The 17885-nt window shown below is 42.0% G+C and overlaps 2 protein-coding genes across 4 annotated transcripts in view; one reads left to right on the top strand and one right to left on the bottom strand.

Moving 5' to 3' along the window:
- LAMA3 (laminin subunit alpha 3) overlaps window positions 1–8401 on the bottom strand; it is a 111279-nt gene extending 102878 nt beyond the window's left edge. For all 3 annotated transcript variants that reach the window (XM_032123642.1, XM_032123662.1, XM_032123652.1), the window contains exons 1-2: window positions 7979–8401; window positions 1351–1503 (exon numbers count right to left, since the gene is read on the bottom strand). In XM_032123642.1, the coding sequence (XP_031979533.1) occupies window positions 1351–1503; window positions 7979–8242 (417 nt within the window). In that variant the 5' untranslated portion in view covers window positions 8243–8401. The remainder of the gene's footprint in view (window positions 1–1350; window positions 1504–7978) is intronic.
- Window positions 8402–8525: 124 nt separating this feature from the next.
- Window positions 8526–17885, top strand: part of ANKRD29 (ankyrin repeat domain 29) — a 46439-nt gene continuing 37079 nt past the window's right edge. Inside the window, exon 1 of the mRNA XM_032123620.1 lies at window positions 8526–8620. The gene's annotated coding sequence lies outside the window, so the exon portion shown is untranslated. The remainder of the gene's footprint in view (window positions 8621–17885) is intronic.

Raw genomic sequence — 17885 nt, 5'->3', positions numbered from 1 at the left:
GACGGTGACGAGAGATCTCTATAGTCAGATCTCGGAACATGCGGTTTATTGCAAAGGGCGTGGGTATAGGGGCACTGCTTAGAGCTGCAGCTGGCAGCTCTGAGCAGGCCCAAGAGAGCAAGAGAGTAAGCAGGTAAGTAAAGAGAGAGAGAGAGAGAGAAGAATGAGAGTGAAGAAGTGAGAGAGAGTGTAGTAAGAGTGTGAGTAAGAGTGGAGTAAGAGTGTCTGAAGTTCTGGTTACAATACAATAAATCATCTTCTGTACTGAATATTCTAATTGTCACTAACCAATCTAATACAAGATACAAATCCTATAGCATTTACATACAGCCTATAAGAGTTCTTATATTACCATAGAGTGTTACATCTTAACTTCTCAAAACTACTCTTTGGACCCCTTCTGCTGAGCTAGTAGGGTCTGCTCTGACCCTTGGACCTGCCTGCAAGCAGAGGGTATTGTTCCATCAAGAGGGGATTACCTTCAGTCGGCCATACCATTGTTTTCCAGTTGTTCAGTAACTAAGACTTGGTATCTCAAAAGGTGGCTTTCATTTCGATGTCGCTTATAGTTTTCATATTCTCAAAATCTTTTGTCAGGCAATCATATTTATAAGGCTTTCCTGTTTCATCTTCCCCAACATTTATAAACACATGTTTTCATGAGGTGTGAACTTGCACAGTGTAGCTAACTTCACTGGATCAGCACCCAACTATGGCAGCTGAGAATCCATCCCTGTGACTTAAGAAACAGATACAGAGGCTTTACTCTTAGCTACTTGCCTATCACTTGCAGGGGAAATATGGGTGTTTGTGTTACTGTCTCATTACTAATTCACATTACACTGGTTTTGCTGTCTCTTTCCCTTTCAGATCACTTTATCAGTATTTTTCTGTTTATCTTGAAGATCTTGCTGGATGACAGAGAAACCAGAAGGACCCCTGAGGCAAAAACAGACTCCAAACATTATTCTCAAAATGTCTGCAAGCACAGCAATCATGAAGCCTCTCTCTCTGCCTTCGTGGAAAAGGAGAACATGAAATGGAATCTAGAGCCCGAGTTTAAACTAAGGGGTCCCCCCTTGTAACCTCAGGTTAATGAGTTACAGCACCTGTGCAAGAAAGTACACCATCACTGTATCTGTCTGATGCCAAGAACCCCCATAATCAAAATTCCTAAAGGAAAGTAATCACTTTAATATAGCCATCTTGGTATAAAAATACAAGACATAAACCAGATAAAAAAGCAGTGATGTTAGAAGTTAAAACCATCAGCTCAAAAGCCCCTCCCAAATGCAAAGCATATGTATAAATGCAAATGTCCACACCTCACCCCACATCTCAGGCACTTACCTGCCCCAAATCTAAGGTGACATTGACTTCATTGTACTTCAAGCCCATGGAAAGAGGGGGACTTTGCCACCAGCGCTCCGTGCCATCAATGGCATTGGTTATCGGGTGAGCTTTGCTGGGATCAGCAGCATTGCAGTAATCACAGAACTGGCCCTGAAACACAGTAAATTAAAAACACGGTATCACACAAAATCTTATGCACTGATGACACATGTGGTTGTTAATTGAGATTCTGAACTAGAGTGTTGACTAAAAATGGGGGTTAATTTTGTTCCTTTACATAGAACAATTTTTAATGTATGAATTATTCCCCATGCAATTAAATTACACACTTTTACACACTAACTTTTATGTAACAAACGAAAACTTCAGAAATCTCAATGAAGGAACTACAGTAAATCTTTATGAACTTATTCAGACTTTGGTGAAATTACCTATATTACATCTACAGTGGTGTCTGCAGGAAATCTGCAGAGAATTAGTGAAACAACGATTCTTAGAACTGGATTAGGAACAACAAACAAATTATCCTCAATTCTTCTAAAACGTCGTGAAATAGCCACATATCCACATAGCCTGGTATAAATAAAACCATTTTAAAAAAAGCTCTGCTACTTGGCTATAAGCTTGGTATTAGAATTTTATAACACTGTTTTCATTTTGTTTCATGCCATTATAATACATTCTGAATCAGAGTTTTCTAAACAATATGTACTTGTGGAAAATGCAACAGATCCTACAGACCACTCCCTTCAAGCTCCCCTTTAAAGAATCCCATTGTATCTTCATTTCCAGAAGTTACTGCCCAATTTCCAGTCCACAACTAAAGCCACAATCCAGAGATGCCCTTTGAGAGTCTCTTAAGCTCTTTGTACAATAATGATGAATTCACTTCAGGAAATTTAATTGTCTTTTGATTTCATATCTTGGCTTGCCCCACAAACTATTTTTATCTCCAAGAAAATGCATTTTACAGTCTACTAAGATTAGTGCTGAACTGCTGAAATTAGTTATTAAGGGATCTTTTTAGTGTCCCATTCACTTCTTATTCCAATCATTAGGTGGAGATAATCAGTGAAAATGCTAAACTGTGCCAGGCACAGATCTTTGTAGAAAAATAACATTTTCATTGAATAGCGGTACACCCGCCATGGCCATGGCTACTTCAGTAGGACAGTTGCTTAATCCATCAGTCTGTGAGGCGCTGACACTATGTTGGACTCCTGACTAAAATAAAGAGAATGGGGCAAATGTTACCTTATCAACTTAGCAGATTTCCATCAAAAGAATGTGACAATCTTTTGTTGTTTCCAGATGGCATGAAGGACACTCCTGCCTTTTAAGAATTAACAGACTGCTATATAACTGCCGTTGTTTGGTTCCTCGCTCCTGTAAGACTAACCAGTGTAAAGTAACTGGAGCAATCATACTTGTCCACTTTATAGAGAAATAACAGAAGGGCTCTCACATTCTTGCTGGGGGCAGTCTTGCAAGCTTGGTGAGTTTAAGATGTTCAACAGAATTTATTTCACATCTACCATAGTTACTAACAGATTGGAAAATACTTCATCGGTCTCATGCGATACAAATATACCATCCTGTGTCTTTCAAGTATGAAACAGAGATGTTCACTGAATTGAATATTTCTGCAGCAATAGCAATAATTTCAGCATCTGCATCTAGCAGTAGTTCCATCCTCATCCTCCTCTTCCAGAAAGCCCAGCATATGATGCAGTTTCCAGAAGACATGGCTACCATTAGCTGTTCTGATTCAGCACTGCCAGTGCCAATCTGACTGCGGGTTAATGCTGGAACCCTGGGTTCTGAGAATTTCAGCCTGTCAGTGCTGAGAGGCAGTGATCCTCAGAAGTACACTGTATTCAATCCAAAACCCTGGGAAAAGCTTCCTAAATTGTGTGATAACACTGAGGTTATTGCTGTGTAATTAAAAGTTGTATCACAGGGTGAAATATGTAGAAATGTAGAAAATTAGGTTTAGGGGATATAGGTAATAATAGGTTACAATATGGAGGATTTGGGGTGTGGATTTATGTCTTCTTCTTTCTCCTTCTTCTTCACAAATCTGAATGCTCTATCACTGGTCAAAAGTTCTGCACTGCAGAACACGAAAAGTTAGTAACTGGGTTGTAAGTAAAAACATATTACTTAGCATTTCATAATTGGTTAGTTTAGACTTTTAAAAACCTTGAAAATTAAAACTCACGGCCATTTTCCAGCCTGCCAACAAAGAGGCACATACCGTGCAGCTGTATTACTGATAAGATATAACAAACAACTAAGTCCGAACAAGAATTCTCAATCTCCTGCGTCTTAATTCGAACTCTGAGAAAAAGAACTTGAAACACAAAAACAGAAGAAAAAGAATACGTTAACTCTTGACAATTCAAAGGGACTAAATACTCACATGCACAAGTTGGTTAACTGCATCTGGGGTCATGTTATAACATGATTCTCCTCCAGCTCTGTTAGAGAAGATGGTTTGGCTGACTTTAATACAAACTACAGTATGCCAGGACACTGTCTGATTCAGATGATTTGCTGCAGCAGATACACATCAGCCTGTGCTAGCTACAGGCAACTCTGCCAGCTTCTGCAGTGACGACAAAGAACATCATGCCACTATCTGCAAAAATCCATACCCTGAGAAATCTATCTATGCACTGGCAACTGCAGTTACTACCACATCAGAGCATCTTCCCTGACAAATGCATACCTGAGTTCTGACATGTATGTTACAACTGGGCAAGCTTCCCTAAATAGCTTTATAATGGGCTTGAGACACAGTCTTTAGATCTGAATTACATTCACAATCATCAGGCTGGAAGTACACAGGAAGCAGTTGCTGTTACAGCAGTTCCAGCTCTGATCTGGAAACAACCTCAAAGAAAGGTTGAATGAGAAGAAAACAATGGGGAGTACTAAACAGAGGAGTTTAATTTACATGCAGTTATGTGATTTCAGTATACCAGAGCACTTGATCTGAACTCAAGATACCATCTTTTTCTTTTTGGGCACATAATTCAAAGAATTTCATTGCAACAGCTGAAGTTTCAGTTCTTTAAACTACATTCCAGCCACCCTGCCAACTAGGCAGCAAAACAAAAATGAAAGAAAAAAACTTATTGGACAGAGCAGCCTTCCTTCCTTCTCACTGGCAGTATCTCAGGCACATCACGCTCAGCCCGTCTGCTACAGGACACGTCTCCATTCCAGTAGACTGAGCCTTGAAACTTGGTTTGATTTTGGCTGCAGTTCATCAGACAGGCAGGTGTGCATTTGCTGGTGACCTTGCTACCCTCCTTTCCCCTGCTTCTTCTGAGCAAAGGAGAGACCTGGAACTGCATGAAAGAGTTTGCTGAAATACACCAGTGTGGACCAGGGACACACAGGGATGAAAATGTCTCACCTGTAAGTTATAGAAAGTGACAACAATGAAGGATTTGTTCACTATTTGATACCTAGCAGCTCTGTGCCCACTGGCAGGGCAGGACAGGTAAGCAGTTAGACTTTAACTCACACCCGCACACCACTGTGGACAGACTGGCAGGCAAAACCAGGCATGCCACTTATCTATCAGCTGCTGAAATATTTTATACTGTTGTGCATTTCTTCACTCAACACTGTTCTTATTAAGTCATTGTCCCACATGCCAATGTGCTACATAAGGGAAACCCACCTCGTTCCACAGTGTATGTCCAGCACTGCCTTATGAGCCTTGCTTGAGCTGCCCATGAAGGGACTGGCCACCCCACCAATCACCTTTAAACAACCTCCAAATGCTCTTTCTGGATTTGCTGAATATTACAGGCTTCACTGAAAGACACATCACTAAATGACAAGCTGAACGAGAACAACCAATGGCAGAGCAATGGAAATGATGCTGGGGCTGCTCTTCGTCTCTGCCTTATTTTCAGATAGCACTGGCAACAGAGCTGTCTGCTCTGTTTGCCAGAATGAGGATCACATTCTGCACCTCTTTTCCAATTTCCCTATTCATAGAGCAACTCCTGCAATCCAGCATTGTATAGAGTCCAAAAGAGAGTGACTCAAGTGTGTGGTATCACTTGAACTTGAACCAGCACAACACAGTGGCTATTACACCTATCACTTTGTAAAAGCCACATGACCTTCCCTCAGACTCTTAAGAAACAACACTTGAATACTTCTGCTGATTTTAAATCCTTCTATGTAAGTTCATGTTCTGTAAAAGTTTAATGCAATTCTCTCCAATTTTCCATGAAAGAAGAAATTCTCTTATTTACAGCGTCTTTGAACTTGTGAGGTGAAGTGGCTTGAGAATACACACATTGTGCATTTTCCATGTCTGGATTTCCCTGGCCTTTTGAAAGACTTTCCAACCCTTCTTGAACCATAACAACTACTGGTAAACCACAGAAGCATTCATGTCATGTATCTCAATGGGGCCTTGTTATAACTGGAAAGAGACGCTGCTGTATCTGTGCTTACACAAACGCAATGAGAGGCACAACACACTTCCTCGTGCCAGGGCTGAGCTATCAGCAGTCCTTTGGGAACTTTAATCGGGCATGAACCATAACAGCCCTCTAACCTAGGACCTGCAAGTCAAACATTTAAGAAGAAATCCCCCCTTTCTAGCCTCCCTCTTCCTTTACACAGCAAACCCTCATTTCCAGTTGAGTGTTAGCATATAAAGAGAACAACTACAAAAACCATCAATGGCAACATGCAAGCTTCATTCCGCTTGCTTGCCAAGTTTATCTGATGTTTGCTTTGGCTGATTTTTATTACCCTGTGATTTCTGATATTTCAAGGCATGTCAGTTTGAGATTTGCTGCTATCTGCAGCAGTGGGCTATAGCGAGTTGCTGAGATTGCTGGGTTTGCTGTTCACCTGGTGGCATGGTTGTTTCAGGCAATTTTAAACATGGGTGTCACATTCAGTATGGAAGGATGGGTGCCTAAACTTCAGAGGTGTGTTAGAAACAGAGAACCAGGCAGTTTCCTGATCATCACAACCTTTTTTTGTAACCTCAGTTTAAGCATGTAACACCTGTGTCCCAGTTTCCCTTTTACTAGAACTGTATACTACTCAGCCTGTAAGCATCTCCAAAGCACTTTGAGCTTTTTTTATGACTGAAAGTGCTACAAAGATATACGGTAATATAAGGAGAGAGAGAGATATAAGAAGATTCCATTGTGAGGCAGGGTGGTACGGCAGAGGGAAGTCCAGAGCAAAGCACACTGCTGGCTACGGCTGCCCAATGAACTGTGATGGCAGGTTGCATGATAGTGCACGCTCCCTTCTGGCACATGGCAAGGAATACATATGCTGCATGTTCTTAGTCCTCTACCCTCTCTTGAGCACCATTCTCATTAAAAACTGAGAAGAACAACTCTGTTATCCATTGCAACTCCTTCTGAAACCATATATTAAGGGTTTTTTCACTACTAAACGTACAAACACCTCATAAGACTTTGAAACACTAGTCCTTCTTCCAAGATACTAAAAATTTACTTGTATGCTTTCTGTATTGCCTGAAGTCAGACAGTGGACCTTTAAGCTTTCAAAATCCCTTTCAAACCGCAATTTCATTCTGGCTCTCCTCCCACCAAGAGAGAATGCAATTAAAATAACTTTGGAAGGTCTGAGGCTTCAGGAAAGTCCCCTCTTTTAACAAAGCCCTGATCAGATACCAAGCATCTATTGCAGTACAACGGTTTGGTGCATTTGTTACTCCTTTTTTATCCTCCAACAAATGTGTAAATACATGTTTCTTCCAAGGGAAAAATATATTTCCAATAATCCTTTTTCAGAAGTTTTGCAGTTTATTGTTATCTTTCTTGTGACTGGCACAAAACGTGTGTAGTAATCTTGTGCTATGCTAGGAAAGAACAGTGCAATCCTGGTTGCCCTCTGTGCCTATACTCCCTGTCAGAGTCCTAGGGAGTCTCTGGTTTCCTCCCACAAGCAATGCAAGGCACAAACGATAACCCTCACATTTAGTGCTTCTAAAATACCACAAAATACTTGATTAAAGCCAGTACTCTTTTCCCGCCGCCCGCAGAGAACTGCTCGCTGTCCAGCCAGCGGCTACTAGAGCAGTCCCATCCCATCCATCCCCCCCAAGCTCGCTGCTCACCGCAGACCACGGGCCACGCGCTGAGGCCACAAAACACCACCCTGGGCACTCCCTAAGGCACTTCCAGGTGCCCGACGGGACGAGCAGCTCACACACGCCCGGGAGCAGCCGCAGCCCCGTGGCACCGCGGCCGGAGGGGCGGCTGCCGGTCCCCGCGGCCGGGGCGGTGTGTGGGTGTGTGGCTCCAGGAGGTGCCGGCACACCTGAGGGCAGGTGCGCGGGCAGAGGCGCCGCTGTTCGCTTCCATTCATCCCGCCCGGCGCTTCCCTGCGCGGGCTCCCGCCGGTCCACGCTCCCCTTCTATGCCCGTGGCACACGCCCAGCCAGGAGGAAAGGAGACCGCGCGCAGCAGGGTCACGTCAGACCCCCCAAAAAGACACACGCACACACACGCACACACACACACGTATCCCCACACACACCCCGGGGATGCGGCGCGGGATGGGGAGGCGCGGCGCGGGGCAGGGGTCGCGGCCGCGCGGTTACCTGGATGGCGCGTCCCAGCGGGGCGGCGGCCGGGCCCCCCACCAGCTTGCAGAAGAGCTGCGGCCGCCCGCCGCCGCCGCCCGCCGCCTCCCCGCAGGTGGCCGTGGCCCAGATGCGGGCGGCCGTCGCCAGGTTGAAGTAGGGCGGGTAGAGGCTGAGCCCCGTCCCGCGGGAGGCGTCGGGCCCCGGCTGCGCGGCGCTGAGGGCGAGGAGCGGCGGCAGCAGCAGCGCCCAGAGCCGCGGGGAGCCCGGCGGCGCGGCCATCCTGCGCCGGGCTCGGCCCTCGCCACCCCGCGGCGGCACTGCCCCGGCGGTGGGCGTGCAGGAGCGGGACAGGAGAAGGAACGGGAGCTAAGAAGGAGAAGGAGCAGGCTGGGGGCTGCCTGCACCTCTCTCACAGCCTGCCTGCGCTGAGCTGCGCTGCGCGGTGCGAGCTGGGGCGGGACGAGGCACAGCCCCGTCCCCCGGGGCGTGCGGGTGCGCTGGACGGGGCGGGACGGGACGGGACGGGACGGGACGGGGGGAAGGGTCTCCGGGCTGGCGGGGCTGCCCCAGGTGTGTGCCCAAGCGCCCAGCTCTGCGGCCATGCCGAGAGGTGCCACCCCCGGCTCAGCTGGAGCGCTCTGAGCTTCCTCGTCCTCGGTAAGTGCGCGGGTCAGTGTTTCTGACAGACCGTGAAGAAGTCTCAGAGAATGCCACGCACATAATCTGTCCACAACACATTGCATTTGTGGCTACCCCATTCCTGGTAGTGTTGAAGGCCAGACTGGATGGGGCTCTGAGCGACCTGGTCTAGTGGGAGCTGACCCTGCCACGGACATGGGGATTAGACAACTAGGTGATCATTAAGGCTCCTTCCAACCCAAACCATTCTGTGATTCTCTGATAACCCCTGACCTGTCATGTCACATACAGGGAATAAAGTTAAGGTGTCCAAGCTTTCTCCACGAGCAGGGACATCCCCACAACAAGGTATACCCAGCTGCTCTCTGCAGGTCCTCAGGAAGACCCTGTGTGACTGTGCTGCAAAAATCGCAGCTCCTCTTGCCATTTTCAGTGCTCTGAGGCTGCTGGAAACGGTGCAGCCTGGGCCACCCTCCTGCAATGCACAGCCAGTGCCCGCAGCCCCTTATCGAATGGGTGTTCCTGCTCATCCAGGGCAGACAATGAGTCTCCTGTCTTTTTGAAGCTGTTTGGCACAGGCTTTGGGTAACACAGGAGCTGGGGGGATGAGAAGGAAGGTTGCAGAGAGAGAAGGAGGCCTAAGAACCATGTCATCTGTATCAGGATTTGCACTGATTAATGGCATTGCTATCCTAAATGTCATACACCTATTCACATTTTCAATCCTACGCATGTTCACACATCCCGTGTTCAGTTCTCTTGACAAAATTTGAGGGGTTCAGGCAAAAGATAAGGGTAGAGACACATGCGTTCAATATTTTAAGAGTGATTCATGTGAGTTGCAAAGCATTTCATAACTTTATGAAAGCTTTACTACATGCCACTCAGCAGTGGGAAGAGAGATCCCTGGTGTACTGTTTCAGGAAGCACCAGCCGCAAGCTATTGATTTTGCCTACAAGAAAATCTCACTACCCTTGTTTGTTTGGCTGTGGCTTTAGCACACCATAGAGACATATCTGTGGGAGACAATTTTTGTGTCCTCCATAATAAAAGTTGGCTTTCATAAATGTAGCATGCTGTCAACTCACATACATCAGATTTCATAAATGCTTTCAATTTCTAGAGCACCTTAAAAATATTCCCCTTTCCAACCGTGAGATTGCGGAAAGGAAATGATCTTATTGAATATGTACATCATTTCACTTCATACAATAGATTGCATTTCATAAGAAATATGAGAGGTTTGAATACAAACATATGTTCCATTAACCAAAATGCCATGATATCAGATAGGAGAGCCACTATTCAAACGATTTCAAACTATTTCTTGAAAACCAGTTAAATCCCAAGTATATCCTGGAGTATATCGGTTTTTACAAACAGACATCTGGAAGTATCTGATGTAAGTCCAGAGCAAGCAAGCTCTTAGAAAGGCCTGCCCACTTTTTGGGGTGGTTCAGGTAAGGAGCCCAGCTTCAGAAGATCCTTTGCAATCTCACTTTGAAGAGAAGATTCTTGTGAGCTGTTTGGTGGGTTGCACAGCACAAAAGGCAGTCCTTGCTCACAAGAGATGTCCATTCTCAAACAGAGTATTGGTGAATTTATTGGTAAGCATCACATGAGAAAACACAACTTACACGAGCAAGAACCAAATAGTTTAGTAAAATAATGACATGTTCTTGGATCTAATTTCCTAAAAGTTAAAAACAGGGATGAAACTTTTGAAATATTCACAAAATTAGCCTATAAGATAGAAAAAAAGAGGGAGTAATTTTCCTGTTCTTTCCCTCATAAAATTGTGTGCATTTTTCTTAATGTATACCTAGATTTAAAAATGTTTTTTGGCCATCTAGGTAATTTTTCTGTCCTTTTGTTAATCACTTATGCCAATCAAGGAGGTTTTTTTAATTCAGTGTGTTTTCTAGAAATAGAGATCAAAGTGCCACCTTTTAGATTTTCTTGAAAAATCTCTAGAGGTCTCTCTAAATATGTGGGCAGGTATTATGAAACATGCAATGATGATTTTTGCCTTTGACTCAAAGTGGTTGGAAAAAATGTTTATAGTGGCATTCCCAGCACAGGTACTTGATAACTTGATTCCTCTAAAAAGTGACTAAAAATTTTATGCAGAGACCCTGGAGCTATGCACAGCCAGAGAGAATAATTTGTGTGAGGAAGCAGACAGAGCAATGGTGTGGGTGTGTATATGGAGGTGATGATAACAGCATGGCCTGTCACCAGCAGATGGAAAACTGAAATTTTTCTGTAACTTCACTGAATTTTGGCTCACCTTATCTAATATAGAAATTCATCCTATAAAAAGGTCACTATCAATAATTCATGGAATAATACTTCATCTTCCCCTCCTGTCATCTTTTTTTTGTAATTACAGGTTCCAGAAACACAGGTAAGAATTTATGAGCTGGCAGCTGTCTGCAATCAGCATTTATAAGACAGTGCCGCTCTGCAGAAAACACTCTTCTCCAGCTACCTGCCCTGTTTTCCTCCCTGTTAAGCCTCTCCTCCTTTTTCCTTCAGCCTCTATAAGGTCTGCTTTCCTTATTTCTTCATGTCTGCAAGGAGTAAACTGTGTTAGTTGACTGATGTTTAGCAGTTTATTGAATAAACGTAGGCAATTGAAAATGTTACTGGGTCTGTATTATTATGACATAAGCAGATTACATTACATTATTTTGCATTTACACTATTATGAATATAGATCATTCTTTCTATTTTAAAATACGTTCGTTTAAAATTTCAAGTCAAGAATGTTTGTTGAAAATTAGCCTTGCTGATGTAACTCTGTTTCACTCTCTTAGTGATATGTGCATTATAGCATGTCTTGTCTCATACTGCTGTTTCATATATGTTATGTTATAAACCTCAGTGAAAATCAAACCATCAATAGATAGTCCCAGTGAGTTACATTTTTTGTTGCTCACTGAGTAATTAGTGGTAATATTGAGCTCCTACTTTACGGTCCCACATTGCCACACCGGGTGTTATGGGAATTTGCTCTTTTTTTTGAGATAGTAACGAATCAATATGCTACCAGGTAGCTAGAAAGTCTCTCAGATTAGATAGTCCTGATTCTCTACTCAGTGATCATTAAAGATTAAATTGTGCATCTTGTTCCCCCATTGAAGTTTCCTATCTGGCATTTATGTTTAAGCCAATCTTAATAATTTTCAGGAGAGACTCAGTACTTTGCAGGAAGACTCTTCCACAGACTAAATCTTTATCAGGTAAGCACATCTGTAGCCTAGAGTGTAAATACCCAACCAGAAGCTTTCAAGCTCGGATAACGATCCCTACTTCTATCACGGAAATAATGCATTTATCACATCCTGCCATAAATGCTTATGCATGACTAATAGTCAGTTTGTGTCTATATGTAAACTTCCAGTAGTTTTAGTAACAGCTTATTGCAGTAAATCTAGACTAAAATAAGGTTACTTGAAGGCACTCTGGTTTAATAGTCCTTGCGCCATAGTATTTGAGGACCCTACCATGTCACTTTGAAAAAGATAAATTATCCTCTTTGTAACTGGAATAGAGGCATACAGAAGCTGGGACCAAGGTCTGAAATGCAATTCTGTCAGCAAAAACAGTTTGGATGACTAAATTACTTAGTGTAATCCCAAACTCAGTTCTTCAGAGCTGCACTTTCGTCTTGCCTTTGGTTTGATTTCATTTTTTCTTGTTTCTTTCACCAGTTTCTTTCTGGATTTACATACTAGGATGACACCATCCTTCTTCATAGACCATCTTTTTCTGAATGTCCTTGTACTATGCCTGCTAGATCTTGTTAGCCATCCAATTGGAGCCTCTCTTATGGTCTGTCCTATCATCTCACATGATTCAGGTATTTCAGCTGATGCTTTTTGAACTTTTTCATAATTAGATGTCTGCATAATGTTGCTGTACCATGCAACTGTGATGGTTGCATGGTAGTTTACTAGATACCATTTCCTTAGCATCGTTCTACGGCCTAATATGAGCTCTGTCTTTCCTAGTCAGAAATCCCATGTACTAAGATTTTTCCTTTACATTCTGCTTCCTAAGTTTACTTGACATAGTCCTATAACAGAAAACCACTGTGTGTGAACACACTCAGTTTCTAAGGGCTCTCAAGTTAAATTGCAACATCTGAAGAGCATTCTCATTGTAACTCTTGTATTTTTTCCTATCTTTTGGTCTTTTCTTGCAATGTCCTGGCTACAAAAAACTTCCTAGTAAGCACTAATGGCTTGATGGGATTGTGGACCAAAAAACCTTAAAATGGCTTTGTGGCAGATTGGTGTTTCATGCTCTTTCACTGCAGAGAAGTGCAAAGCCAAAAGAGGAGGGAAGGTGAATGTTTGCTGCTTTACAACACTTTCCCCATTCATGGGAAGGCAAATTGCATTTTCATGAGAAGGGAAATTACACTTTCAAGGCAAAACCATGAGCTCTCATCCCTTGCCAGTGTGTAGAACTCATGACAGTCCCTCCCAGGTTTTTTTTATGTTTGCTCACTGAGTATCCTGAGTCTAGGGCAACCCTGTAAGTGAGACACAACTTCTTTGCCATCCAGTTCCAAAGAGTAAGTCCAGAGGAACACTCTGGGGTATGTAGCTAACGGTGTGGCTAAGACTCCCTAAGCAAACTACACTTGACCATAACTCCTGTTAACTACAGAGGCTAATGTATCTTTTTTTTTTCCTTGAATAAGCTTTCTAATGGACAACATTAAAATCTATCCACTTTATTGTTTTGCTTCTTAATGGATTTCCTTTTTATTCTCAGCTTCCTGTACTTTTTTATAGAGTTGCTCATGGACTTAAAAGTTCAAAAAGAAGAAAACAAGTCTTGGTCATAAAATGGCTAATTTTCTGTGAAGAAGCACATGCTTGCTTTGGTCAGTACCCAATGACTTGTCAGTCAAACATCTGGGGAAAACTAAAATGTCAGCTCTTGTATTTTTCACATCCTGTTTTTCTATTTGCTGACATTGGTGCTATTATTGCTGCTTTGGCCATCATAATATGGCAAAACAGCTCTCCACAGACTCCCTGCCATAGTATGCCAGCAGCTACTCATGGAAACCACTTCTTTGTAGTCTGCTTTTCCTAACAGGCTTTTTTAGCCATTGGTTAAATTAGATTGGCATTTGAATTTCATCTTTTTCTCTGCCAGAATTGTCTTTGATCTGATCTCTATTAATAAGGCAGTGTTTTTTCTAGGATCTGTTTCCAGAAAGACTTTTATACTTTCAGGTAGTGTTGGTGTTACAAACTGCCTCAGGTTTACTTCAATCTCAGCTCTAGCCTGACCATAGTCTCATCAAGTTCTTAATTTTTAAATAGAACCTTGTGTTTAAATGTGATAGGAAGCCAGACTTTCAGCAATATATACTGAGGAGACTCTGGTGCTATATCAGTTTGTTCCAGCTGAGGATCAGGCAAAAAATGCAACTGAAAATTCAAACAGATGTAGTTTAAGAGTATTGATTTATTTACTTTAATTTTTGTAACTTAGAAAATATAGTAAATTTAAATCCCTTGTGAAAGTGCAGAAGATTTAGTGGAGAATACTTTTGCTATGTTTTTTTAAGCACAATTGCAGATTTGTGTAACACAGACATAATACACTACAAAAATTCTCCATGGAAGAGAATTTATAATTATAAGAGTCACAGCTCTTACAAATCACTATTTTCTTCTTCTTTTTTTTTGTTGGTAATAATTGGTTTCAGTGATGTTAATTACCAGGAGCTTCATTAGGAGATGTGATATGGCTTGTTAGCCCTACTGTGGTATTATTTTGCCATTTGGGTATTTTATCATACAGTCGTCTACCTATGTTCCTTAGCCAAATCCTTTCTTTTCAATTAGTGGACTGATTTTCTGACCAGCAGAGCATAAGGCAGAGAAATTGAACTGACTAAGCTATAGCCAGTTAACTCAAATAAACTTTGTAACTGGCAAGGCAAGTAGTTTCTCTCTTGCATGCATAGAGTTGACTCCTATTGAACTTGCTTGTGCCCTGTCATACATACCCTCAGCCCAAGGTCTCACTCCCTTCCTTTGAGGACCTCCACTCTCTCCAAGTGAGGATGAAATTAATCTACCAGATCCATTTTACTGGGTGGGGTGAGCTCTAAGGTGCCAGCGAGCCATCTCAGAGAATCTGGACCCTTGAAAGTTATGCTCCACAATGGTTTCTGCTGTCCTCAGACAAAGCCTTTGGGACAGAGAGGAAATAGCCAAACACACTCTGTTCGGCTGCTCAGGATGGCTCATGTGAACGAGACAGTGAGAATCTTACACTTCCATGCTAAATACAGAGCAGTTTTGTGGTTCCTGTGCAGTGCTAATGACATGTGTCCCCCTTTAACAAATCTATTTACTTAGGCTTAGGAGGATAACTAGAATTTGGCCCGATTTCTTACACTGAGGTTTTTTATCTTAGTAAATGTACACAAATCTTCCACTTACAGTAAGTCAGTTATATTCTGTGGGGAAAAAAAATAGCAAGCCCTGGATTATCTGCTGTTTTTCCTACCTGTAGCAGCATATGGGATATATCATCATTGTTCTCAACTCATGTGACACATATGTTTTCAGATTCACAACATTTCTCACAGTAAAGTTATATACAATAATATACAAACAACAGCTGGGGAAAACGGATATGATATTATTTCATTTGAATATGCCTTTCTGTTTAGAGAACTTCACAATCTAATCAGGTTTAGATTGTTCATGGACTCAAGACAGCCAGTTTCATTTATCTACACCACTATCCATCAGCACTTAAGTGCCAGGCATAGGGTTAGAAAGATTGCAGACTTGAATACAGGCTCATGGGCTTCTCTCTGGCTGAGCAGATGGAAAATAGGTAAACAATTCACTTCAGACTGAGTCATAAAATCAGCATATACAGAGGATAAGCAGGGAAAGCAAAAGGAAATGACAGATGAAGAGAACATACAGTCACAACCTGTACACGCTGTCTTAAAGCAATATAACTTGAAGAGAGCAAAATTCCAAGACTGGGAGGAGAAGGATAAAAAAATTTTGAGTGTCATGTACCTGTACAGATGGAACACAGAGATGTTTTAAGTTGAGCTGTTTGAAGGTTGGAAGGCATTTGCACTTAAGTGAAGATGGCATGCTGGTGCTTATACTGGACTAGAAATTAGTCTTATGTGGTAATTGTAGTCCTTTCATTGATTCCCTTGACCTGTCACTTCATATCTGTGGCAAAAATCATTAATTTGCTGTGAACAAATGGAAAAGAGGAAGGAAAAGAGCAAATTCACTGAAAAACTCAAGTGGCAATTTGTGGAGTTTGTTCCCTACTGCTTATTCAAGTGCAACTCTAACTTCTCTCTGATTCCCTGGTCATTAGCCCAGGCATCAGTTCAAAGGTTCAGATGAAGGAAGTTAATAACACTCCTGTGGTCCCCAGAAGCTACATGTCCTTACACCAGCTTATAACAGCAAATCTGATAGGAAGTTGGATGTCATAGGAGGCCTCAGCAAAAAGGCCATGGAGTGAAAAGAGAGATTCAAGGTAAGAGCTCCCTAGAAGGATGAATGAATACAGTTACCAACATGTTGGGTAAACTATTTATATTAATAGATAAACTTTTCCATTTTGAGGTCCAGTTTCGTAAATTCCCCATTCTATTTTTAAAAGTTTTATGGGATACATAAATACTTGGTACAGTTTTCCTGATAAGTCTGCAAGATTTATTTTCAAAGTAACTTTTACTGTTTCTAATATTATCCCTGTTCATTTCCAGGAATAACTTCCAAAATAAAGAGTTACTCAAAGTGCTTTCTTCATACACTTTTTGTAAAATAGACCTGTACTTTTTTAATATTATGGAAATAAGGAACAGCCTGTGTAGATATTTATTCTGCAGTTTAGCAAGGGAAAGATTAATGGAAATGGTAGACCAGATGGAAAATCTTTTTGTTTATCGACTGCTTTATTAAAGTTATTGCTGATGACTTAAATGCATTTTCTTCAACATGAAGAATTTAAATTAACAGTCAAAAAAAAATGATATTTACATGAAAAGTACAATATGCAACTTGAAGACTAATGTTCCTGATAATTGCAAAATTGAAGTCAATCTATTAACTTAGTTTTCCCTAAATTTTGCAATATTCCATCTTCAAATTAAAGTAGGTCCTACAACAAAGACATCAACAAAACCAGGCCATATTCCTTAAAGAATCCCACAAAAGTGCTTCCCAAATCCTGAAATCAGGATCATAACACAGGCTGAAAATGTACTGGAAAGGCATGACAGCATGAATTAACCTGATGCAATGCTATGAATTAATCCTTGGAGTTGTCACTGTGTGGTAGGATTTACTGATTTCAGTGTCTCAAGAAGCAGATCTCCCCAAAGTTATGTTATTGAAATCTTTGTCTATGGAATTTTAGCAAGAATACGATTTTTGGCTCGAAATGAGCAGTGTCTTTTTTGTTCATAAATAGATAAATTTAGGAGATTAGATACCACCTCAGCAGCAAGCCTGTATGTGTTTCTGTGCACTTTCATACTGACACATTCACGGATCTGCTCTGGCACTTTCCTGATTTAAAACTCCTTGTGCATGCAAGGGAAGGCTGGAAGTAAAATCAGTTTGCTGAATTAATTTAGAAATGCCTCTCTGATCTGTCACTTTTTAATCAAAAGACAGTTGGAATAGCAGTAATATATTGCACTCAAATTAATATCCACCTCATGATGTTGTAGCATTTTGCATGCAAACTTCAGCTAAGTACATAAACAGTAGTCAATCTGAAACATGCAGCTGGTTTTCTCTGTGGCTGTTCAAGTGTTTCAATAGGAGATGAGCAGTGCTACTCTCATGAAAAGAAGCAAGCCCAGTTATTCAACCCTAAGGAGCCAAAGGGCATCAAACCAAGAAGCAGACAAGGGTTCCTTTTGGACTGAAGAATATTCCTAGGTATAGCATGCTGGATTAGGAATGATTCATACTCCCAGGCAGGGATGGGCAAGCCCAGGCACTCCAGGATGTATCACTCTTGTTGGACATGTACAAGCTGATGACACAAGCTGTTGTCAGTAGGTACAGCATGCTTAGAAAGTATCACATTTATTGTGTATGTTATGTACCATGAATTTGATTTGTGCACCCTGAAAAAGGTCAGGTTTACCATGTTCTTGAAGAGGGTTGATGAAGCACACATACATGAAGCCTACAGTAAACTGCAGTGGACAGGCCTAGGATTTCCTGATAGTTTGTGGCCCAT

The sequence above is a fragment of the Corvus moneduloides genome, chromosome 1, assembly GCF_009650955.1.
Source record: "Corvus moneduloides isolate bCorMon1 chromosome 1, bCorMon1.pri, whole genome shotgun sequence".
NCBI classification, from domain to species: domain Eukaryota; kingdom Metazoa; phylum Chordata; class Aves; order Passeriformes; family Corvidae; genus Corvus; species Corvus moneduloides.
This window is presented reverse-complemented; position numbering and strand designations above follow the sequence as displayed.